This window comes from Xiphophorus couchianus, chromosome 22 (assembly GCF_001444195.1).
Source record: "Xiphophorus couchianus chromosome 22, X_couchianus-1.0, whole genome shotgun sequence".
Taxonomy (NCBI): Eukaryota; Metazoa; Chordata; class Actinopteri; order Cyprinodontiformes; family Poeciliidae; genus Xiphophorus; species Xiphophorus couchianus.
This window is the reverse complement of record NC_040249.1, coordinates 16,984,237-17,011,084: the sequence shown is the minus strand read 5'-3', so window position 1 is coordinate 17,011,084 and position 26,848 is coordinate 16,984,237. Positions and strand designations below refer to the sequence as shown.

At 37.4% G+C, this 26,848-nt stretch overlaps 1 protein-coding gene across 2 annotated transcripts in view; it reads left to right on the top strand.

The window, feature by feature from the left end:
- macrod2 (mono-ADP ribosylhydrolase 2) overlaps positions 1-26,848 on the top strand; it is a 476,756-nt gene that overhangs the window by 187,952 nt on the left and 261,956 nt on the right. For both annotated transcript variants that reach the window (XM_028006473.1, XM_028006472.1), the window contains exon 5: positions 4,187-4,303. In XM_028006473.1, coding sequence (XP_027862274.1) covers positions 4,187-4,303 — 117 coding nt within the window. The remainder of the gene's footprint in view (positions 1-4,186; positions 4,304-26,848) is intronic.

Below are 26,848 nucleotides of genomic sequence, written 5' to 3'. Positions count from 1 at the left end.
GAAGGTGGTATCCACATTTTTATCTTCACACACCAAGAACAATACCAGCACCGTTGGTTCTAAAAGCAATGTTTAGAACCTGAGGTCTTCAACCTCAATCCATCCCACTGCTCTCACACTATGCCTTAAGATCCTATCTTTGACCCAGGATCAGCAGGGTTTGCTTTGCCACTAATGGGGCTTTATAAGGACTGGATAAAAGCCCTTAAAGTCATGTCCAGGACACCATACTCCCACAACATCACTCTGAATACACATGTGGTTTTTTAGAACCACAAAGCACATGTGGACTGAACAACCAAACTCACACACCCTCCTCCACAACTCTGCAAGGGTAAAAATCTGATCCAATATTTTATGGCCAAGATAAAAGCCACACTGCTACTCTTAAATGCTTTAACAAGTAAAGCAAAGGTTGCACAATTCATAAACTTTGTCTTGTAAAATTTGTAATCAGTCTAGAATGATCCATTAAATAGCTCTTTAGTCTAACAAATCTCCTCTTTAACATTATTAAAATCTATAAGTTATCCAGTTGTGATATTCCTACAGTGGATACATACCTTTTTGCATTCTGAGTACCTTTAACGTTTCCTTGCAAAAAAAGATAAAAGTAGTGAAAGCTCTATTAGTATTTATTAACCATCAACACAAAAGAACAACTCCAGAACTGCTTCCCTTCCATATAATAAAAAAAATAAATCTAAAGAAGAGTGTCATCAGGGTGTGAAGGTTAATGCACTTGTCTTCTTATTAAGGATCATAAAATAGCTTAGACCAACTTGGACACAAATTCTGACAGCGACTGGATAGAGTATTATAAGACAGATTTCACTTTGAAATGTATTCTGGCATTTTAGTATAGCAAGATCTTTTATTATTTTGTTATTCCAATATGCTCATACATCTGTCACATAAAAGTGTATTTTTACATTTTTGAATATTACTAGTTAGTCCTATATTTTTCAGAACCACAGTGTTTACTGCTTTCAGAAAGTGAAGGACCTGTCCCTCTTTCTGCAGCAGATGTAAATGTAATCTTTACCTAATGAGAATCTGAGGCTGCCTTTGTAATGTTGCAGGCATCTAATGTAGAAATCTGCAGGGAATATTTCTGAGATCCAACTTAAATGAGAAAATAAATTGATGGTCAAATTGCATGTGGGTCATATCTCCACTTATGGGAACTCAGATCTGCTTTTAGTTGCCTACGTAATGGACACACAAAAAATGCATTCACAATCAAGTTTGGATTGCTTCATGCAGAGTGTTCTCTAGAAATTGAATTCAAAATTACAAAGTGCATTTTGAAACCTATCTCTGCCTCTGTTTCCTTGCTCCTCGCTTTGTCTTCCTCAGACACAAAGATGATAAACACACCTATTACCCACAATGCATCTGTTTTATTCCACCAGTAAAGCAGGTAAATTAAATCTGTAGCTCTACCTTCTGAGATTCTGGCCAGCAGCCAGATCAGTTCAGCATCTTTCTCTGTTTCCAGGCACTGTGAACAAATTTGCAGGCTTTTAGGGGCTCGCTGCAACTAGACAGCAGTGACACACGCAGTGGCATCAGAGAGAGTAGCTTATGCAACCATGGTGGACAGGAGGAGCAGTGAAATGAAAGCTCCCCGCTATTATCTGCAATCTCTTTCTTCAGGAACAGAGATGAAACACCGAACCCTACATAGTTTGTTTTATTTTTTATTTTTTGACAAGGTGTCTGAGGTAGTGTATTGGTTAGATTTCAACCATGCTTGCAAATAATGAATGGAAGTATGTGGAGGGTCAAAAAGAGTGAACGAAAAAATAAAAAGAGTAAAAATGTATGAAACCCTGTGTTGATTATTAGAAATTCAACTTTTTTTCAGTGTTATTTTTCTGTTCCTATGTGCTTTCACCGCTATCCGTGACCTTTAGCATTTCAGGCTTTGTCATCTTGTGGGCATCAACTGCAGTGTGTCTCCATCAAACAGAACCACACAGTGTGAACTCACGACTTTTTGCAGTATGTACATGTTATAAAGAGTGATATAATACATTTTAAACATTTGTCTTCAAAAACTCCTCAATTAAACCAAATGAAACTAAATCACACACAAATTAGTTTCTCCATGATAGTTATGGGAAAGACTGCTGACTTGACAGTGGTCCAGCAGACAACCAGTCATTGGCACCTTGCATAAGGAAGATAGGCTGGAAAAGGTCATTGCCACAGAAACTGGTTCTTCAGAGTGCTGTATCCAGACATATTGATGGAAAGCTGAGTGGAAGGAGAACATGTCACCCATCCATCACAGGGCAATAAGGTGACACACAGGACAAAAATGTACATGCACACGCACGCACACACACACACACTCATGACTAAGGGTAATTTGGAGAGACCAATTAACAATCATGTTTTTGGACTGTTGAACGATGTCTGAGTACCTTGAATCTAGATGAGTTTCCTTTTTTTAAATTGGATTATGATAAAAACATGTATATTCTGAAATGCAGAGAAGCACCTTTATATATTTATATACAACTTATGGGATTAGCCTCTGTGTATGCAACATTATTTATAGTAATAAGTCATAATATTACCATAGTTTGGATTAGTTTTAGCATTTCCAAAACAGTGTAATTTTGCATAGAAAATAAGTGTTATGTTATGCCATAGTAGAGAGTATATATTATAAGTAAGTTTTATAATAACTTCCTGTTGGTGTTTTGTATGAAATGGCATGTACATGATTTATCTCGATGCATAAAAACGTACATTCAAAAGATTGTAGAGTTTTCAGTACAGCTTTCTCTTTTTGCTTTTAGCATTTTCTTTCTTTGAGACTTTAGGTACCAATTGTGATGCAATAGAGTGCCTGACGATCATGGACAATGTTGTATGCTTCATAAAAATGCCAGTCCTTAAGCCCGCTCTGCATCCATCTCTGTGTTGTGTTAAGCAGCATTTATTGTCACTGCAGCGATCTCGTCGCATATCCACATCACTGTCAGAGTCATGTTACTTCTTTGAAAAGCCATCAGGATTTGTCTTTGTCAGCTGCCTGTCCCTCAGTCCATTAAAGTTGATTGATAGAAGTAGAAAATGTTCCGCCCAGCTGTTGTCGTTGACTCATCCCAAGGAAGTTGAAAGGAACTCTAAAGTGGACCATCCCTCATCAACAAGAGCCTTTGTCTGTGTTCATAATGTGAAGCAAAATACATGTCTGGGGAATTTTTCAGTTTTTTTTTTTCTGGATAATACCATGAAGGATTATTGTGTTACAGATGAAGATGCTGATTAGAGTCAAATGTTTTTTTGTTTTTATGTTTTCCCTGAGCAATGGTGCAGGCATTCTCAGCCCCTTACTAACATTGGTTGGAGGAAATCTGGGATATATGCTTCCACCAGTGGTCAAATCCAAATAAAAACCAGGCAAAAAAAAAGATCTGTCTATGTTTTCAACTTCCTCTTCCTTCCTCTGTTATCTTCTAATAGCTCTTGAGGATTTCTACAGGACAACTTGAGGAGGATTTTATGATATTTCAGTGTGATTGATAACATGCTGTTGGAGGGATGTCAGGCTTTCAGAGACAGATAATGTGGATTTCTATCTCTCTGCCTTCTTGTGTAAGATGTGCCATCAATCAAGTGTATCGTGTCCTTAACCTGATAAAATTAAAACCTTTAAGGGGGGGTGGGAGGCCTGGGGTCTCCAAAGAACTAGGGCACACATCAACACAGAGCATGACAGATCCACAACATAGATCCAAATCATGCAAGGCTCACAGCAAGGATCACGGGAGAAAATAAAATTAATGATCCGATTCTATATTGCTGTTGACAGAGGAGAGAGATTGCAGGAAGAACGGTCTCATTTTCACCCTACGCTAGGGGGTTATTAGATCTTGGCCCATCTAATTTCATTTCGAAGGTTGTCAATATTCACCAGCAACAGGCACAGCTCACCATAGCAGAGCTAGTATCCCTACAGGAAAGAAAACCTGAGATCATTTTAACATATACAGATACAGTTACTAGATTCAGCCTTGAAATGTTCAGCACACAGTTAGATTTTTGTTTTCAAATGATAAAGCACTCAAAACTATTTATCCCAGCGTGTCTAAGATATGCGGATCTGCATGCTCTTGCATTTTTCTCCTCAGGTAGGCCTTACCTTATTTTTTTGTGTGTGTTTCAGTTGATGGCTGCATACACAAATCGGCAGGGTGCTGTCTGTATGATGAGTGTCACTCACTAAACGGCTGTGAAACCGGCAAAGCCAAGATCACCTGCGGTTATGATCTCCCTGCAAGATGTGAGTATCAGTAATTATTTCCATCTTTTTTTGTGATTGCTCTGTAATGTGTGTGGTGGTGCCTTGCGGAAATGTTCTATAATCAAATCTTCTACCTCTGAGGGCTTCATCACCTAATGATTGGAGAACAATAGGTTTTATTGGTAAACAGTGGAATATTAGACTGTTCCGTACAACTCACCTAAAAGCTTTAATATGAAAATGTTTGAAATGATGAACCTGCTTTTAAATTGCATATGTGATCATTTGTACACCTTTTTATCTTTTCAATAAAATTAACTGCAAGCCTGATAACTTCTGTATTCCGGTTCATTGCTCACAATAATGATAAAGAAAGACAATAAAGGCAACTGAGCACAACCAGAAAATGCCAGAACGTTATGGTGTTATGTGCAGGACTAAACTCAGGCATGAATATGCAACACATTAACACACAGCTAGAAAGTAGTTGTTTCAGACAGTTTAAGGCTGTGTGAACTCATAAGTTGAAGACTTAGAGTGAGAAGGGGAACATCTTTGAAATGTATGTATATTATATTTGTTCCCTATTCTTTCGAGACACCACTGACATGTCATCTATGCTTTAAACGCCACACACCCACCATCTTGCACTGCATGACTATCACTGGCACATGCCCATGCGAATATTAATATTAATGGTGATATATCATGCATCCCGACTCATAACATGATGTTTGTGACTAGTAATTGTCTAACTCATGCCACTCCGTTCTCCATGAAAGAGAATTTAAAATAATTTAAGTTGTCATTCAAGAAAGAAATGACTCCCTTTAGGTAAATATTTTGGCTACACAGGCTGGTGAACAGTTTGAAGAGTGTTATAATGATTCAATGTAGCTGATACCATGAGATGCTTTGTACTATTAATGGGTGCAAAAAATGTTGAAATTGCTGTATTTTCTTACCTTCTTATCTCAAACATGCGGGCTCTTTAGTGCTCTGGGTGCATAAGGTGGTCTCAACTATGGCAGTTGAATTGCTTTTGTTCTAGCTACTTAGCCTTTGGTTGTTCCTTTTATTGAAGACAAAATTGCAGTTGTTTCATAATGTTTACTTTCCTTCATAGCAGGATCGTTGTGTACTCAGCACAGTGTTTTTCTATGTTGCCAATGAGTGCCCACACATCGATTTAACCAATTCTCGGTAGAAAAGTATTTCTTTGTGAGGAAATCAGTTTTCTGTTTACAACTGGGAGTCATTCTGTGCTGTTCCAAATGATGTAAATGGCAGAGCATTTCCGTTTTAGTGAGGCTTTTTATGTCATAAAATTCTGTTTGAAAGTTACTAATCTGCATTGAATAAACAATGAAAAGGCACATTTTGATGTGCTTGTTGCTTTAAAGATTTTTCAGTTATCTGATCCTAAAATCTGACAAGTGACCTTTATTTTTAATAATTTTTTTCAGTTTTACTTATTGAAATCATAGTATCCTGGAGTCAGACTTTGGACCTTTGTTGTCTTTCTTGTGAAATACAAAAACTCAATCTTTAAAAAGATCTTGAATGCTAAATCCTCTACCCATGGTAGACACTTCAACTGTCTGATGCTTAATACCACTTTCCGATGAAGTTGACCCCAGCCATTCATAAATATTATTTTTGTGTTAATTCCTGAGCACAACATATCTGTATTTTTGAAGAAATTCTGGAAATATATTGGCCTTGCTATCTGTTTGTATTGCTTCTGTGAAGTTTGAAGCCGTTTTTGTCAAGTTCAGGGAAGGGAAAACTGTTTTAAATAAAAATATATGTGAAGAAAAATATATATATGTATATATAATTCATTATTTGCAGTAACTACTTTAATCCAATTTAAGTTGGTAATTTGAGGATAATTAATGTAGTTGGTGCTTGTTATGATATACTGGAGTTTTGTTAATGTACAAAGGTAAGGCGTGAGCTATTAGCTACTTAATTTGATTGATTTTTCGTACCTGATTTAGTCTGCAAACAGATAAAAATACCACAACAGACATTCAACTATATGTTTGTTAATTTTTCCAGTCTGTTGAACTTGTTTGTTTCTTGTGTCATCCTAAACAGATTTCTCTTTTCTCTTGGCAAATGTCTTTCATTATGTCACATTTTAAACTTTGTCATAGGCTTATTTCTTTTACGAGAAGTGTCACTGGGTGTAATTCGGTCGAGACAAACGTCCCAGCAGTCCTAACCTAACCCTGAAGGATTTCTGAGAGACAGCCAAGAGAAGATATTGAGGCTCCGATGAAATTAGGTTGTGTTAATATGCTATGTCGTAAAGATGTCAAACAAATGGAGCAGATAAACTGTGAGAGCGTGCTTTGGGCAGCCAGTTCAAGTGTGTTCAGCTTTGAAGCTGCTTGCACCGTGACAATTTAATAACCTCCTGTGTCACATGGTAGCAATCATTGGCTGTTGTTGTGATTATTTCCAAACAGAACAGCTCCTCTATGCAGGTTACCTTGTTGGAAGTTGTATTTAAATTGATCTTATTTAGTGTCTTTACTCTGAAGGAGAGATCGTCTTCCAACTCAGATCACCGCAATATCACCGTTGTCACTCTTCTGTTCTTGGAAACTGTCAAACACTTTGCGTTGCTTTGTAAAGACTCCAGTTCTTATGATCTACCCACTGATTTTTTTCTCGATTAATTAAATTCTCTTTTTGACATTTTTGTTCCACCTACGTGCACAATGTAAAATTGTCTTGACTGGAAACAACTATCTGTTGAGTGCATGAAAGCTGAAATAATAGACTGTCCACCCCCTCACCACTGGAATGAGTAAATAAACAAGAAAACACTTGCCAAATTTCTAAACCTGTTTTGATTATTGGAAGTCACTTTCAGGCTTAATAAGAATAGAAAAAGATCCACTGAACCTATGTACTTTAATAGTGGTATATTATTTGCTAACTGTTGTGAAATAAAGATAATATTTTTTTTATTAAAAAAAAAAAAAAAACTTTTTTAAGAAAATGGATTCCAGCATTCCAGCAAATGAAAAAAGAGCTGATGTCATACTTTACTCATTAATGCCTTTGAGGCATTTTATACAAAGGACATCCTCTTGGTTTCTATTGTAAAAAAAATTGTTTTCAGAAGAGAGTTGAATAAGCAAAGTTCTGTTTTTATCTTCAAATGAAAGTGAGCAATTACAGTGCTGTGAAAAAGTGTTTGGCCATTTACAGAATTTTTTCTGCATTTCCTTTCTCTCACTTAATTTAATAAAGAAAACTCCCCAACACAACATGACCCTATGTGGAAAAAAATGAACTGACGTCTTTGTTTAGTCAGGAATTATCTGCCATTAAAAACATTTTTAGAAAGGCAGATTTGAATTTCACTACTTGAACCAATGCATACAAGATCAAGAAGTCCCTTAAATGGAACATATTTGACAACATGAAGCAGACTAAAAGCTTGCAGAAACTAAACTAAAACTAGAAACACACTTGTAAGTATGGAAAAGGCTTAAACTGAAAGTGAGAACCATTATTCACAAACAGGAACTCATTGAACAGCGGTGAATCTTTTCAGAGATATCCGACCCTCCAAAATAACTCTAAAAGTGCATCAAGGCCTCCTTAAGGAGGTTACAAAATACATCTTTACCATGAATATTGAAATTCAATATTTTCTTGTAGCCTTTTTCTGTGCTGTAATTTGAAAACTTCACCTGTATTTAATTGAACGCTGGTTGTGTTGGTCCAGTTTATTTTTGTTAAAAATTTGAAATTCCAATTTCACTCCTGCAGATTAAACAACTGTTGAATAAAAAAACTGTTTTTCTGCATCCTCAAAAGCAAGTTTCTCTCCACAACGAGCATAGTAGCTGAATTCAAATCAGACTTGTCCTTGTTTTGAGGTTTGACATGCTGAGGCAGTGGAAAATGACCTGGTAACCCAGCCCATCTTTCTGCCTCCAACCCCCACTGCTAAAGACAAGAAAATTACTCTCCATTACATCTCACTGAAGCAGTTTAGCCTGCGAATCCCAGTGACAAAACGAGCCTTTCCTTTAAGCAGGCTACAGACATGTGCAGCTTATTATTTTAGAGCCGGCCCTGGACTATTAATCAATGACGGTAATTACTCTCCTACCATAGCAAAAAGACTTCAAAAAACAATGTCTGCTATATCAATCTGGAAAAGAGTTTGACTATTTGTCCTGTTGTTAGATAGTTAGTCATCTGTTAGTGGTCAAGTGTGGCAATTAGAGTCACTTATGTGGATGTGCACATTATTGCTTCATTATTCCTTCATTATTGACGCTGTGGTTCACTCCTAAAAAAAACCACTAAATTAAATATTTATATGGGCTTATGTCTTCAATACTGTCTTCATTGATAAATTTTGGAAACGGTGAGGCTGACTCCTAATTATACATTGACATTACTGGAATATGTATGTGATGTTTTTGGTAAGAAGTGATTTATTCTGCATTTTGTGTGTAGCATGATGTATTTTGCATTTATTTATGTTATCTTTGTCTTAGATTAAAAGTCTTTGGATATATAACCAATCGAATGGCATCATCCTGATGCATTGATGCATCTGTGGAAGGCAACGTGGAAGAGAAACTGTTTTGGGGAAAGATATCTTTATTTTTTATTTTTCCCACATTTTTTCCCATTTTTTAACCAATATTCTCACATTTGGGTGAATCTTCAAAATCTATACCAACATTTTGGAAAAGCTTAAACTTATGTTCTTTTTGCAGTTCCACTTTCAAGGTTAATGGATCTTAAAATCGGCAATGTCTGTGTCTGAATGGGTGTTGGCTAGTCAGGCAGATTGTTTTCAATTTTTAGTCTGCTCTCTTTCTGGCTATTGGTAAGATGAAGCCGCGCTAATCCTGCTAAATTTGCATTCAGTCCCACAGGGCCCCTCTGATCCCAAATCTAATGGAGTCGTTTGACCAAAGCCTGATCGTAATGTCTTCATCAGTCCCAAAAAACTGCAAAAGCCTCATATCAGTATTTATTTTTACTTTTTTATCTTCTGCAATTTGCTCAATAAAAACATACCTTTGGGGAATTATCAATTTCTTTGATTCCAAGCACAACTTTGACGTAATTTTCTGGTTTTTACATTTCCTTCACCTTTGAATTAATAAAATAAAATATAAAATATAAAATGTATGGGTGAATCTGTTTTGGGTCAATAAAGTGTACCCATCTAGTGGAGATGGAAAATTGTTCCTGTTAAGTAGTGTTACCATTTCCTCCTGAATGGTACTTGTCAGTATTCACCACTGAGTGGTGAATATTTGGTTGAATTTGATAATACTGCTGGATCTTGAACTTGTATGACTCAGCTGTGACTCAGAGGAAAGAATATTCGTCCTCTCGCTGAACTGGTTGCAAATAGGTTTACTGGAACATGGATGCATATTAACTTGCAACCATGTCTAAACATTTCTGAAATGTTCTCTGAAAAGTATGATCTGCTGCATGAGTTAGAAACTTACTCTGGTTAAGGAAATATGTTTTTTAATTTTAGAATCTTATTTATTTTGGTGTCATGGCATAATTATCTAAATGTATTCAATTATCTTGAAGAACAAAAACTGTTTTATCTTTTATTCAGTGTCAAAACTATAAGCACAGTCTCTATTACATGTACTTGCATATTTCTTGCTAATGTTAAGTGAATGTTCCTCTTCCAATTCTGTCAAGAAGATGATATAAATATCCTTCCAAAATTTTGATATTGGCAAAAGAAAGGTCTGTCTTATATTGGTGCGTAATGCAAAGGAAAATTTAACTAACTGTCATCAGTGGTTTGAGCTTATATGTTTAACTTTGAACCCTTACGGCTTAAAGAAAATCTACAATTGTTTCAAAGTTGTGGTATCAGTTCCTCTTAAGAGTAAATTAAGGTTTTATGATGCCTAATCATTTCAACGTTTAAATTACTAAAAGCTCTAAATTAATTAAACTAATGACTACAAGCCTTTCATGCAAACTTCTGAACGCAACTCTAATGGCCATTTAACTGACTCCTTGAAATTACTCATAATATTGTGTGATATGAAGGAAAATGAAACAAAAGGTTAAATACTGACTCCATCTCCCGTTTTTTAATGAAAATCCAGTAAGACTCTAAAAAGGAAACGTCAGCATTTCTGGAGTTTTTTCTTCTTTTTCATTCAGTTGTATTGTTTAAATGTGTGACACATCTGAGCAGGAGATGTGGGGACTAAACTCAATATAGAAAAAGCCTGAATTATATCATTAATATGCCGGTCCACAGGTCCACACTAATAACGTTTAGCAAAGACCTTGTAGGTTAATCTGCGCTCTCACATTTAAGCCCAAGCTGTCACAGTAGACCTATGGTGTATTTAGGGTTCAAGATAAAGGCCTGAGTGAGAAACTTAATGCTCCAAGTTGGATCTGGGCCGTTTAACTCCCCATTTTTGATCCAAAGTATTTCACCCAGTTTTGTTTTCCTCCCTTGGGCAACTTGAGATTGGCAGTTCAAAACGTTTGTGGTGTTTATTGTTTTGCTTCCCTCCCACCCCCACCCACAACTCATTATTCTCTGAGCTCAAAGTATATGCTTTAAATAATGAATCATATTGTCATATGAAACAGAGAGGCCAGGATTTTGTTTTATCAAGTTGCTGTTATTAACGTTGGCCTCTTTCCATTTCAGTCTTTGTTAATTATTTTGAACATTAAACTAATAATAGGTTCGTGGATGAAACAAGAATGGATCTACTGTTTTATTCTAGTTTCCTTTAAACTCTTCTGGAAAAAAGTTCATTGGGATTAATGTGGAGTCTTTCTTTTCTCTGTCTTGTGCAAGCTGTAAGGTTTTAGATTTAAGCCTTTGGTGTATTGTATCCCCGACCCTCCATCCCCAACTCCCTCTCAACCTCCCCCACTCGCCCATCCTGATACTTTGAAGACAAAATCTTATTCTTGCAGCATTGAAAAGCTGGGAGATGTTTGATTGCCTTATCTAAAACAAATGCTAACTGTTTTTAGCACACTCAGCTGGCACTTTGTCTCTACAATAACTTCTTTGCTCTTCTTTTTACCCAAGCTTGCTAGAACAATACACAGCTCCTCCATTTTTTTTTTTTTCTTGCTACTCAAGTAGAAGCCTTGTGTTCTTGGAAAGTTGTTGCACGATACATTTTATTTCTCCTGTGGTAATTCGTAGCAGGGCAGTTCCTATGGTCAGTGTTTTTAAGACACTGGCAAACTAAATGTAAATGGGTAAACCACATCAAGGTAAATGGAAGATGGATCATTAGAGGGACTGTGTCAATTCATACTCACCTTGGGAACCTTGTTTACGCCTTTAACAACCAACAGTTTGAAGAAAATCGCCATTGTCTGCTTATAGTTTGCTATAAGAAAATGGTGCTTTGAGACGCCAATTAATATCTACCAGCAAAGGATAGTCGACTGCACCCACATAGGAATTAAAATAAAAATAAATAGAATAGGGTGGTATATAAAAATATTTGAGTTATAATACCAAAGTAGTTTTGAGGAAATATTATATTTTTTTATTATTTCTAGTAAATATGTACCATAATAATAAATATTTTTAGCATTATGAATCAGCATTAAGATTATTTGCATGAATACATGTTTAGAGAGAAAAACAAAATAAGAAATTCAAAATCCTTTTTGTCGTGGTTTGAGTCTTCTGTGTGTTTATTTTTGAGTTTCTTTGTCTCTGAGCCTCCGTGTTGTCCTGTCTCCCCTTGATAATTCCAGGTGTGTCTCGTTCCCTGATTGCCTCTTGTGTATTTAGTGTCACCTGTGTCTTTGTGTCTTTGTCGGGTCCTCGTCGTGTCTGTCTAGTTTCCAGTTGTCACCCGTCGTGTTCGTCCAGTACCTGTTGTCACTGTTTGAGGTTTGAGAGCTTTTGCATCCGCTCCTTTGTGCTGCCAGGACTTTGAGTTTTGGGTTTTCTGGATTACTTTCATCATTAAAACATCATTTCATCTCACTTCCACCTGGGTCTACAGTGTCTCCCTCGCCAACACCACCACTTCATGACACTTTTCCCACTTTAATAACCCATAATTTAAAATAACTACATGTGTTCTACTGAATCATTTTAAACACATTTATTTGACTCAAAAAAATTAATCTACTAGGAGAAGGTCACTTTATTATTCATAATACTGCCAGTTGGTTCAAATAGAGATCAATACCAAATAAATGGAAAAGGAGTGAAATTATAAACATTCTGAAGACAGAACTAAATTAGATATGTGAGAATTCATAGGACTAATAATATTACTGGCTATAATTCCGTAAAATACTCAATTAAAAAAGGAAAATCAACTGTCATGCAATGGCACGGCTACAGATTGGTTGGGTTGTTTTTTTTTTGGGTGCAAACTGGAAGTATTAAAAGACAAAATGGCAAGAACCTGTGCAAAAAGGTAAACTGACTCAGAGTCAAGGCTAATTAAACACTCCCCGGGTCAAATTGACCTTGGAACATTATTGCTGTACCTCAGAAACGAACATAACAGGAGGGTTAAGTTCCTTTGTAAGTTACATGTAAGCATTTATTTCATGATTTACACCTTACATTAAAACTATAAGCCTCACAAGGTTTTAAAGTCTAAAATTTAATTCACAGACACTTACTGAACCCCTCTGGCTAGCTTTAAATTGCGTCAATGAGGCTCTAGGGGTAAATGTTCTTTATGGTTGGCCCAAAAATAGAGAGATTATGGGTGGTGTGCATATGCAAATCAAGTATGTGGAGACCGTGATTTGTAATCATCTTTTATTTCATCAGATATTTCTGGTTTAGGTAATTTTTTGGAGCAGGGGACTGTGTAACACTCCATTTAATTCTTGAACTAAATAGGCAAGTACCTTTCAGTTAATTTTTTTTCTCACAAAAAGGTGATGTTATTGCAAGTAGAATTTATAGGGTCATAGTTAGATAAAACACCTTTGGGACTCACTCCCCAATTCAGTTCACATGCTTCTTTATCAGCTGCTCGCATTCAGGACGAAATGGGAATCTCTGGTGTTTACTGTAACTGCACCTGTGCTAATAATACTAATCATCTGCTCGTGATAAATTTTCCTCCCTGATACTGCGTGAGGAATCTTTCCCATGCCCTAGTTAATCTAAGAGACCAGGCCGTCTGTTCTCTCTCCACTCAGCAAACACAGATAAATCACAGCAAAGTACCCACTATTAGAAGGTGACATACAGCACGTTCTGATTAAATTACACACAAGAACAATATCAGTCTGTTGCGCTTATTTAAGGTACCCTACACCCTTTAAACACAGCATGGCTGACATTTTTATAGGTCTATCAAAGAGCTCGTAATTTGTTTATTTGGGCTGAACTTTACTAGGTAAAAAATAGTTTTGTTCAGCAGCAAAGTTGCTGACATTTCAATTCAGTTTCATAGTCTCATTTGAACATCTTAAGAAATCTTTTCTCAGCTAAATAACCATAAAAAAGATCAAACGTTGTTCAATATCAGTTACAGGTGGACCCAAATAAATTAGAAAAGTTTGTTATAGTAATTCAAAGCAAAACCTTAGCACATATATTGTATGGATCCATAGCAACAGTGATTTTGGCAATATTTGCTTTGTACTTCATGGATTGGTGCAGTACGGTGCGCTATTTTGTCTTTTTCCATTGTAAAACCTGATCATACAACTGACCTGCACCACAGCATTTCTGGGCCCTCTTTAGTTGTGAAATCAGGCCAATTAGGGGGTTTTGAAGCAAAGGTCATTGAGGTTTGGGTATTTGTGGGGGGGGAGGAGTTGAAAGCTGCTGTTAGAGCAACTTGGGCTTCCTTAACACATCAGCAGATACTGTAATTCAGGCTGGTCACTCCCATGTCACACCAGATTGATGTATTTATTCATGCAAACAGTACACCAATCAGAAGGTTTATATGCCCTTTATGGACATAGTTCTCAGTAAACGTTTTTAAATCATTTTGCCATTGATCTTGGTTAATTCTTAGAGAACTTCTTGTGAATCTATATGTTTCACTTACCCAATTTACTAAAATAAATAAACTTCTGAAGTATGTTTTGATTTGAGATTCACATGTGCATAAAGTCGTTGTTTTTAGCCTTATTGTGTTACAAATGAAAAGACTAAAACTATCATAGATTTAAAACCATGGGATCATATCCAGACATTGTGCTACTGTTACTAGATGTTTTTTTTTTTTCCCTCCCATTTTGAATTCATTGCCTAAGTGAAATAAATCCCTCATTGTAGTTAAAATAAATGAGCCTGGGCTGCTACTGCAGTCACAACCACATACATTGTACAAAGTCAACACTGCTCACCGTTAGCTCCCACATCATAAATGTCACCACGTCTCGTCATGGCCTCTCCATTCACCAGACAGGGGACACTGCAGACTTTCTTAGAGTCTGTCTGGATTCTGTGATTTCTTCACCCACTCTGTCATTTATTGTTTTATGAAGTTGTTTGAAGCCTTAATTTCCAGACATTTGTTTTTCTGCAAGTTTTGCTAAAGTGACATGTAATCTCTACTGTTAAAGTGCCTACAGAAGAAAATTCCTGGAGAGGAAAGGTTTTCTTGAGAAAATATTTTTTCATTTCGGATCACTTAGAAATCTGAAACATCTTAGATTAAGCGTTAAAGACATTGGATTGTTTTTTGTATTTCTGGGAAAGTACAATAGAAACATCCTTGTGTTATTCACATTTTATTAATAAAAAAGTGTATATTTAACAAGGTTTCACTTGAAAACTGGATTTTGCTAAAAAATATGTCTTAAATATTCACTACTGAGCTAACTGTGTGGTGTAAGAAAGTGTTAAAATTGGGTTACCAAGGAGTAGGAAGCCTGAAGTCAACGAGTCAAAAGTTGAACTATGTCCGCTTTAGTCGATATATTTTTTTTGCAAGATGAACAAAAATATGTTAAGCTATTAAAGTGACTTAATTTTATTGAAAACATAATCTTTAAACTGCAGTAATTAAATAAGTTTTTAAAATGTCTTGAATGTAACTTGTGGAAACCAATTGTTTTTGTTTTGATCAGGTATTCTGATATTAATATTTTAAGAGAGTTAACTGGACAATTATAGCATCCAGACCAAAATTTTAAAAAGTGGATGTGGAGGAATGTTTTCAAGAAATGATGCATAATCAAATTAAAATATGTGATATTTTAAAAAGTTTTTTGTGTACACTTGTCCATAATTCATAAAAGTAAATAACTACAATTCAAAATAAACAGTTTTTTAATGTTTTAAATAGCTGATTATAAAATATTTCATTTATCATAATTTTGACTGAACTTTATATTCGCTAATCATTTTTCCCATGTAGTCATGGCTTAAGTGACTGAAAGGCTTGTTTTTTTGAGTTAAAACTAAAAGAATTAAGCTTATGGAAAAACGTATGATGAAAGCACACATGTTTTAAAGAGGAGCTCATGTCTTGCTTTTTACATAATTATTTTAGCTCTTTTAACATAAAATCACTGTTGGACATCAATGGAAACTTTTCTGCTTCCTAGCATTGTTTATCAGAGAAAACCTGTCTCTATTTCCCTCCATGTTGATCATTTTGCTCTGCTTTTCCCTTGGCTGCAGTAACAAGAAACAGAACAAACCTAATTTTAACTGCTCATCTCTAAACGCCCAAATATCCTTCAGTCCTTCTCAGATATTTGTGCTTCCTTTGTTGGCCGGCCTGTCAGTCTTCCAGGCCTCTTGAGGACTGCAGTAATTTGGTAATTTTGCCTAAATGGTGATACTGTAATTATGTGGCATCAGCTGCCTAGCTGTCAGTGAGACGGCCAATGGTCATTCATCACCAGGAAACTAGAGGGGGAAAGCGAGTTTCTCGACTGATGGGGTAAACACTTGCAGAAAGAAAAGCGTGGTGGTCTCTCCCCAAAAATGGCTGAAAATAGGAGGTGAGAGGCCTTTGGAGTAATGGGGTGCAGGAGTATTTACGGCCTGTGTGGTAGGCCGGTCGTTTCACCGAGATAGAGAGGCATCAAGGCGTGCCTGAGCGGCAGAATTGACAGTGATGCATCGGGAAGGGGGAGCTTGTGAAGTGGGTCCGCTGGAAGGTCAGTTTTGAAGTGGAATGTGGCAGCAGCTCTAATGCAGTCCTTGCATCCCATCACACACAGCTCCCATCTGTCCACGAATAAGCCTGGCTTAATGAAAGCTGTCGTTATAAAGGGCTCATCACCCAGTGGTGGCACATTAACACACAGAGAGAATCCTCACTACTGAAGTGCTGCGCCTGCCAAAGTCTGTCTTTTTTAATTTCAGTCTAGTGCTGAATATACTTTTGAAAATAAAATACCAGCACTACGCCTACTTAGACTGCAGATTTTAATAAAAAATACACATACCTCTGGGTACCTTAAATAATGGTGTGTCTTGGACTCATCAAAATCCTATTCCTCTCAGGTAGGTTATGTCATTTCATGTACATCAGAAATGTATATTGAGGTAAAATTTTATGAATTTTTTTGCCTGCAAATCAAATTAGCTGGAAGTAGTGCAGAAATTGGTGTGACTCCTTGGTCAGCAATGCCTGCCCACCAGAACTGCATTCTGTTTCCTTGGTAACCAACTGGCTCCTAGCTGATGATTGGCAGTCTACGTCAAAATACTAATCTGGGAATTTGCCAGTCAGAGTATGTCTTTCTGAGTCTCTGCTCCATCTCCCATCACACATCATTCCATGCATCCTCACTTGGTCAGCTGCCTCCTTCCTCAGTTCTTGGTCACACAGTTTCTTGTCCATAACAGGCTTTACATTATTGAAATCCACCATTTTCTCCATCAAAAACTAAAAAAAGAAAACCCTGACAGAGCCAAAAAATTCTTACTCTTCCTGGAGCAAGAGAAGCAGCTGTGAACATGCAGGAAGAACATGCATGAGTTTGTTTTTGTTGTTGTTGCTTGAAACCAAGTCTAAGCAATTTAATATGTGGAGGAAAAAAAAAAGACATTTCTTTTTTTCACAAGCCTGAAATTGTATGTTTTTGTTAGAGAATGATGTGACCGGTCCTTCCTTCTTCCGAAGCTTGCTGTTGAAATCAATACTACATGCCAGATGTAAATAAATCCTGTTACTATAACTTGGCTTATCAGAATCAGGCCATGAGTAATTCATGCTACAATCAAAACATTTCAAACAAACAAAAATACAATAAAATTTGCCTGTAGAGATGCAAAAATGTTTCATTTGATGCTCCCATTTCTTCTGCTCGCAGCAGTTGAAGAAATGACCCTAAATCAATCACCCTGCCCACTCCCACCTCAAAAAAAGAAGAATGTTGTGATGATTCATCAGAAGCTGACAGGTATCAAAATAGAGAAATGTATTTGGAATATTTGGGAACCAAATAATGTTTCTCCTCATTTGGCAAACAATTTCCTTGCATAGATCTTTAACATACTTCTGTCTACTTCTTCCAATATGTTTTTTTTTTTTATGAAGGATGATTGTCTTGACACAACTGCAGGTTTAGGCTTTGTTAAAAACAGAGCACCGCCACTCATTCCTCTGGGGACAATTGTGCACAGATTATGGGAAGGAAATGCATGTCTCAACTAGTGACAATGCTGTTGTCTCAGGAAGAAAGGCATATTTTTAATCTGATGGCTTTGTTTACCGCTCATTTCAGACTAAGGATAAAAACTAATTAAGAACAGGGAGTAGCAGGCTCCTGTAGTGGCATTTTCAAAGCTAATTATGCATGAATACAGGCTGCCTAAATAGTTGCTCCCTAGTCTTTGATGTTCTTTTCTCTAAATTGCTATGGTTACTTCCGCTCATTAGGCTTTTAAGATTGTAAACGTTGACAGGTTTTGTCGTTCCTTTTTAAGCAGACGGGGGTTGGAGATTTTGCCACAAGCTCTACATTTATGTGTATTGCGTATATAGTTGGAGGAGTTGCCATTCATTGATTTAAATGCTGTGGATTTAAAGCTGTGCTGCGGTCCTTAAAAACCATTAACCTTCCCGTAAAAGTACATATGGCTCTCTGTAAACCCTAATGGGGAGTGGAACCGATACAGTGGAGGCTATGTGTTCCTTCAGGAGCACCACTTTTGAGAAATACGGAAATGAGACTCCATAAAATGGAAAATAAAACTTTTTTTTAATTTGAACTTTGTGGTACTGGTGGGGTCTGCTCCTGTGTCTATTGTGGTTTAAGTGCTGTCTCAATCAATATGTTCCCAGGCAATTGGATACCTGTGTGTGGATTTTATGCGCAATATGGGAATTCAGCTCTGTAAACCTCAGCAACAAAGCAGCATTTAAAGTGTGCTCTCTTCTGATGGAGGCAAAGCATGACTAAATCAAGCAAATTAGTATGGCTGACGATAAACTCTTACCAAAAGTATTATAGATTAAAAATAGGAAAATATACATTTTTTAACCATACCTCAAAATGTGATTTAACACTTGGAAAAATGGTCATGGTTATATTTTTTAAAAACGCTGATGTCGTGATCTGTGTTTTCTTGTGTGTTTATTTTGAGTTTTTCTGTGTTCCTGAGTCTCCGTGTTGACCTGTCTACCCTTTGATTGCTCCCTGGTGTGTCTCGTCTCATTGATTACCCTCTGTGTATTTAACCCCACCTGTGTTCTTTGTTCCTTGTCGGTCCTCGTCCATTGTCGTCTAGTGTCAGCTTCCCGTCTGGTTGCTATCCATTCGAGTGCTCCATTGCTACCTGTCGTGAGCTCTATCCTCCGCTCAGCAGTGCTGCCGGGGTTTTTGGATTGTGGCAGATAACTTGTATGTCTGTTACCTTGGACTATTTCATCATTAAGCTCCACCACTATTCATTTTACCTGGGTCTACAGCGTCTTGCCCCACCGCCTCACACACCGTTTCATGACAGCTAAATACCTGGTCAAATTTTCCATCTTATCATTTGTACCACAAAAGCTCCTTTTTAAATGAGAAGTTAAAAAGTGCAGTAATGACCAGAGTTCTCTCTAACTCTATGAAGCATAAAATAATCCCAATTAATTGCTGCACACGGCTAGATAGCTGCCTGAAAAACATAAATCCAACTGTTTTTGAAGATTCAGAGGTGTAAAAAACATGGCTTGTCATAGCATGGCCACTAAAAAAAAATGCCACTCCATGTTCCTTTTAAAATAATTGCTGAAAATTACAGTAGGTAGTAGAGATTCCATCTTTATACGATGACGGGTTAAAGACCTTGAAAACAAGTACATCTAGTTGGAAATATTTTTCAAATCTTTAATGTTTCAAATTGTGTCTAAAACATTTTCTGTGCTGCCATCTTCACTAAGAGCCACTCGGAAAATAGATCTTTTTAATAAAAAAAGAGGTTTTTATTCATTAAATGTTTTCTGGCTAATGTTGAGATCCATAAGATAAAAATATGGTTACCAGACAAAAATTGGAAATATGGCAGATATTTTCTGCAATAAAATATCTGACTTATTGTTGCTTGTTTTGTATTAGTATGCCTTTTAAATAATCAAATGCTGTTTATAGTATGAATATTAACAAAGCTGTCCTGTTGCTTTTCAGCTTAAAAAATAAGTATTTCCTGTTACAAATGTTATTTTTTTATTGCACAGGTGAAGCGCCTTTGCACATTTTTTTTCTTTAAGGAGTTTAACACAGAGAAGAGAGATGTGTTGCAAGTTCTTTGAGAGCAATTTTCAATCACAGAAGCTGAAGGAATTTTAAGCTGTACCCCATTTTTGCATCAAAGCATAAAACTGTAACACTTGCCTGATTTGCATTTAACTTGGAAAAAAGTGCAACAAGTAAAATTTTGTTGGCTGATGAGTTTATAAACATGAAGTTGTTAAAGTTTTCTTTCTTATTTTCAAACAAGGAAAAACAACTTTTTTTCACTCATCAAAGGCAAATTGGATGGGTCCAGTCTCTGTCTGGTTGATTGGTGCATCTTTATTATTTTTAAATACCATGCTGCAGGAAAACTGTGTTATCTTAACTCAAGGTTATCATGACATGATAATGACAGCCCATTCCTAAACGTGACTACAGACGTGCTTATGAAGCATGTGTAGTGTTTCTGTTTTATTCTGCTCCTGTTTCCCAAGTTGTTTTAAAGGCACTGCAAGGTGACAAATGACTTTGTGGCGTGTAGTTTTATGGTGATCACCTTGAGTCGTTGCTCTGGCCAGGAGACCAGTGAGTGTAATGGATCTGCTGGGAGCCCTCAGTATGGATTTATGAAAGTGCAGGGCTGGAGGAAAATATCTGTCACCTACCTCTGTTTTCAACAACCAAAGAGACACAAATGAATAACCTTAGAGAACTGTTTGCCTCAAGGTGACAGGATTTGATAAACACAACACAATGACTGTGTCTGGTATTTGCTGCTGATTCTCAAAGTTTACTTATTCAGGAATTTAGAAAGCTCCCGGTCTGAACATGTTGAATTTTTAATTAGAGGCAAGCTGCTGCCACTGCAGCCTTGGGTGAGCGGCAGTCTCCCTGCGGAAGGTTGACTTATCCGTTCCTGATAATCATGAACACAGTTGTACACCCAGACACACACCATTCAGCATGTAACAAATCATGTGACCGTGCACCAAAGGGAGCCGGGACATGTTGGTAAAGGTCCCCTCCATGTGCGTGGTGTTTAGTTTGGCAGGGCAAGCAGGGGAGCGTCCGGATCAAGTTTCCCCCTCCTGCTGTCTAATTATTGACCCATCTGGTATTGTCTTTTCAATTGTTTCAATTATGATGGCACTGGTGTTGCTCAGCACCCTGGCGTCAAGGCATGCATAATTCATGTGCAACACCCTGGACTCCACTCAGAGCTGTGGGTTTGAGCTGAATGTCAATACTGCCTTCATGCCCCCAGTGAAGCAAAGAGTTGTCTGTATTGACAGCAGGCCAGATAAGAAGAGTAAAACCAAGTGCTGGCAAAGACAGTGGATAGTGATGCTATCATGGAGCATGTAGGTGACAAGATGTCTGTGTGTGTGGGGGCGTGTGCGTGTGTGTGTGTGTGTGTGTGTTGTGAAGTAAGCTGTCTTCGCAGATTCTGTTTGCTGTCACCTAATATGTGACCTAATTATTGTCACCCCCAGACCTTACAATCAATAGTGTTCAATTACTCATGAACCAGTGGCGCAGCATTGTTTACGAGGAAATCAGAGCCAGCCAAGGGTTAACTCTCTCATCAGGGCTTTTAACACGGAGGCAGGGAGAGGCTAAAAGTTAATCAAGAGGAAAAAGGTTCAGGGAGTGCCACTGTTCATTAAGAGGTGTGAAGATGACAAAGAGAAAAGGTCATATTTTTTGGCACCTTGTCGTAATGGAGGTGCCACTGGGAGGGCGGTGCACGACATCTGTAAAATGTGTCGTTGCTAGACGCCAATGGCAATTGCTTAACAACAGATTGGAGCTCAGCAGACAATCAGAAAGTTCTTGTATTGTTCGCGGTGGCAAGCGCGTCCACTGCTGTCTTTTGACGAGACACGTTGTCAAGACACGAGATGCCGGAAAAATTTATATTTATGCAGCCGGAGTGATTGCTCAGGAGTGCCGTCGCCATCTGCGCTGCTTTTAAAACATTATTTAGTGGCTTAGAATTTTGAAGGATGCTGTTTTTTCCCAGCTGAATTGCAGGGTCTTTTTGCATATCAGTTTTTCATTTTCCATCATTATGCTCATGAAAGTCTCATTGATTCCGTACTTGTGGACCTGCGTGGCACATTCGGTATTCATACAGTGACCTCTCACAGCACCTCACCTTCAATTGCAGAGGTGTTCTCTTGCACATTGGCCTAATGGCCTTCAGCTCTGTTTCCGCTCCCCTTGAGTTCACCCTGGATGTGCCCAGAATGAGCTGTCAGAACCGTAACAAGAAGGGATTTCACTCAGAAAATGTATCTCTGAAATCTCAGCCTGCCATACCTAAATGATGCCACTGTCTGTAGGGAACAATCCGCTCTGGAAATATTACATCCCCTTCCACTTTCTTCACACACCTACTCAAGTATGTTTATTTATGCAAGGAATAAAATTTTCATGTGTGCTGACATCAGCATGTGTGCTGCTAAAAATCAGTTGACAAATTAACACCTCTTTCCCTATATTAGAGGTTTATATGGCAGCTGGTGTTTTGAAATATCCAACATTAGTTGTAAATCTTAAGAAAAAATACACAGGCAGTTTTTATATGGTGCTGTTACCATATTGTTATTGTGAAGGGATTGATGACTGTTTTAATATAGAATAGTAAATGTGGTAGTTTTATTTAATCGGTTTTGCGCTTATATGAATATTGGACCCCTTTTGTGACATTCTACCTGCATGTTTACTTTTTTTCTTGTGTGTAAATTTCTCAATTGTTCAATTGCTTTTTCTGCTTTAAGAAAAATTAAGCTGGCATTGTTAAACCAAATTAGGCCTGATGTGGGGTAGACTTTGAGTGCTACATAAGTACAGGTATATTTACACTGCAGGAATATTTTCTATGAACCAGGGTAGCTTTCTGGAGCAATGTTTACAACCTCTCCTAACTGCTGCACCTACCAGAATTAAAAAGATTTCCTGATTTCATGAGCATAAATTTACCTTAGGAAATCCCCCTTGAAACCAAGCCAGGGCTTTTAATATCTGTGAAGTAGACCTCCAAGTATTTTTTTGTGGAGCGTATTTAAACTATTCAAAAGAAAATGCAGTTTGAAAAGCTGAAAAGCCCTGGTACAATGCTACTTAAAATGCATCTGGTTGGCATTTGCAAAGCAGCACTTTCCTTGATGCTGACTGGCTGTACCCCCTGAGATCCACTGTCTATAATAAAGCATAGTAAAGTATATTTGGTGTATGACCAATTAAAATAGTCAGTTCTATATTTTAAAAATAAATGTATGGATGAGTTTCTCTAGATCTTACTGAGACATTAGTCCATTAATCCTGGAAATGTTCTGCAGTTGATAGAAGGCCGACTTTGTAACTGTCTTTATGTGGATGGAAGAAGTCTTGTTTTTTACCGGCTGGCATTTGGTTTATACTCTGCTTCAAAAGGTTTATCTTGACTAAAGGCAATATGTTGCTTAAACCGTAGCAAGAAAAATGGGTGATTATTCAGGCTGAGCATCATTATATCAACATCACTAGTCTCACAGCAAAGTCAGAATATATTAATTTCTGCAACCACTCTAGCAGAATCCTAAATTATAGTCATATTATGCTTTCAACACTATGACCACCTATGAAGACCTCTAATAAAATAGTGAAGTGCTTAGGCCCCCTTAAAGATTAGTATGTCCTGTGCAGTACATTTCCCAACTTGGATATGCACACACCTCCAAATTGGGCATAGATTGATTTCTGGAAAAACAAGATAGTAGGCAAAATTTTCAGGCCATATTTAACCTCTGAATTGTCATGAGGACACCAGTCCATTGACTGACATGCAAGCGTTTTGGGAGTGATAGTTACAGGGGTTTAAGCTGCAAAAAGTGATAATATTCATGGAAAAAGTGCTCTAAATTAATCTGTGACTTTACTTTGACATATTCAAAAAAGAGTAAGAGAAGAGTAATTTCTTTTTTCCAGTGCCCTGGAAACATTTTGATCAAAGCATTGCCCTTGAGTTTGTACTTACTGATATATGGCGGCTTTCATTCGAGGAAGAACTGATAGATGTGATCAAGCTCACTGTCATTCTGCTGATACTCTGTCTCAAAAGGTTTGTAATGATTTGAAGCAGTGTGTTGTTGGAAACTGTAGCCAGTGGCACATATTTTTATTTTATCTGTGATATTTGGTCTCCAGCCAGGTTTCTCATGGAAAGCTTCCTACACTTCATGATCTTGGTATAAATGACAGACGACAAGAAAAAATAGTGCCTGTGACCGAAGCTTTTCCATTGATCTATCAGTAAAGGGTTTAATAAGCTTTAAATTGCTCATTGCTCATGACAGCAAGGCTCAGACACACCACAGGAAGGCAGAAATAGATAAATATGGAGACACAACAAGCCATTCCTCAAACTATTATACTCACTCTAGTGGAAACATCATTTTTCTATTGATGTAGGACACAAAGCCAGGCTGTTGTCACCCTCTCCTGGCATAGTGACACACACACAGCTGTACACCCCAACCCCTCAGCTCATCCACCTCCTGCTCCGAGGCCATCGATCGGGACCTGTCAAGATCTCAGGGGGAGTAGCTTGGGCTTCTTCCCCCAGCACAGCACTGCCCTTCCTAGGTAGATTCTGAAAGCAGCAGGGGGGCTAGACGAATGGAGGTTGCAGTGAGTTGTTAAAGTGGGGAAGTGGAGTGAGGTGCAGGGTTGTGTAGCGAGCAGCTGCTTTCCTATGGATCACTTCATTAATATCCTAGAGCAGAAATTTGAGGGGCCGCTGCAGACTAATTAGCCTTGTCTGACCCCTTGCATCTCAGAGAGGCTGCTCCTTTTTAGTTCCTGCAGAAGCAATCCACAGCCATGCCACCCCCCACTGGCTACCTAACACAAAATCAGCATCAATATCGATGAGTGGTGAAGCAGAAAAGGTGTCCCCATAAAGTTGAAAGTTAAGTTTTTGAACCCACTTTTCCTGAAGAGCGATTAATAATACTGTCTTAATGTTCAATTTTACGCCATATTCAAACCTGTCTCTGTCCTTTGCTGTATGTATAGTAACGATCCGATTTATTAAATACACTATATCAACGCTCTCCTAGAGGAGTAAGCAATTGATGTTTTCCAAAGGGCCACATGAGAAACACGTGATCTGTGTTGGGGGCCGGAACATTGGTAGAACTCAATTATTGGGAAAATATATTTTATAATGTTTGTTAGCTGTCATAGAAACTGAGCAATAAAATGGGTCATGACGTATTGACAACTGAAGCTGTGTTGCTATAAATAATAGTTTACAGCCCACCTTATCTTAAGATATATTGCAGGGTGAACGAGAGATATTTTGTTCTTTTAACAATAGCTGATGAAATAAGAGATGGAGCAGAAGAGGAGTACAGATTTAAATCTATTAAAATTTGGCATTACTGTAACTAAAAGCTGAAAGTGGTTGTTTTCTTAGGTATTTATTTGAATGAATATGCATGGATATGTTTTTCAATATAATTTAATGAAATAAAATTAAGTAATTTAAATTATTTAAAAATTATTAAATAAGTAATAAAGTCAGCAAAATTTTGAGCTTCATTTTTACCAGCTTGTGTTTAGCACCTCTGTGGTTGCTAAGTGACATGATATATGCCAAGATAAGGGCAGGAATAAATTTAATGGCTACATTGTCAAAATTTTCAGCCGCGTATTTCTGGTCTTTGACAAAGAACCTGGTCTATACGTTGACCTGGTAGGCCGGGTCCTTCGAATGATGCACTCTTGGCATTTGGACCATTATTATTGCCATCAAATCTCACTGGCATTGGTGCACACATGAGTGTGCTAATGTCCTTATTCAGACAAAGAAAAACAACAATCTCCTTCAAAATAAAATCTTTTTCAAAAAAAATTGGAACATCATAATATGTTAGTTCATAACTAACACTTTGCACTTCCTTAATTTTAAATTTGTTATGACCACCACAGGCCACACTAAATATTCAGGACTGGCTGCAAAATTTCCACAACAACAACACTCCTATATGTGCACACTGACTCAAAGCTTAATTAGCTAGAGAAATCCCATTTTTAGTCGTATTTAAAAAGAAACATTCTGTATACAACTTTTCTGTGATTCATTCAGGCTGTGAAAGTGTAAATGAGAGCAAGACTTTAAGAAAGTATTGATGCAACGTACTATATTTGAAAATGTTGGCAGCCTCTTTAAAATCTCAGAATTGGTTTACATTCTTTAATATTCACTCAAAAATATTGTTTTAGTAATGCCAACAATACGAATCACTATTTTAATAATTACAGTAACTATTATTAAAATGCTAATAAGAGATTCAAATCTTTACTTATTTATTGTAGCTTTAATTATCCCTGCTAATTTACGTAATTAATAACTGCTCATGACAGAAATTAAATAAAAAAATTGTTTCAGGACCGTGTTCATGACTGTTTGACTTACAGTTCTTAAAGGGAAATTGCAATTAGTTTAAATCAGTATCGACAAGTCAAAGTTTTACATAAACTTGAGATCAGAAATCCGCCACCAAAATCTGACCAATCTTTGTTTATATAATGAGCTGTGTCTGTGATTTAAGAGGTGGGGGTAAGGGGTGGGGGAACAGAGACAGTGTAGCACAATGGAAGCAGTGTGTGTGATTGGTGCCAGGAGACAAGAAGCCTTCCCTCATTAGTATCATCTGTTTCCCCAGATGGAAGGGTCAGGGTAAGAGGCAAGCTTGATGAAAGGACTCATCCTGCAGGGTGACACTTATTCTGCTGCACAACATTCACTCTGATTCTCAAAGTTCCCAGATCTCACTGGGGGTTTCAAGGGCTTCAGTGAGATTCAAAGTCGGGGTGAAAGTAGCTTCATGTTTCCAATCCCACTTAAAAAGCAGTGTACTTTCCCTGCAGCCTGCGTTTTGGAGGAGACCG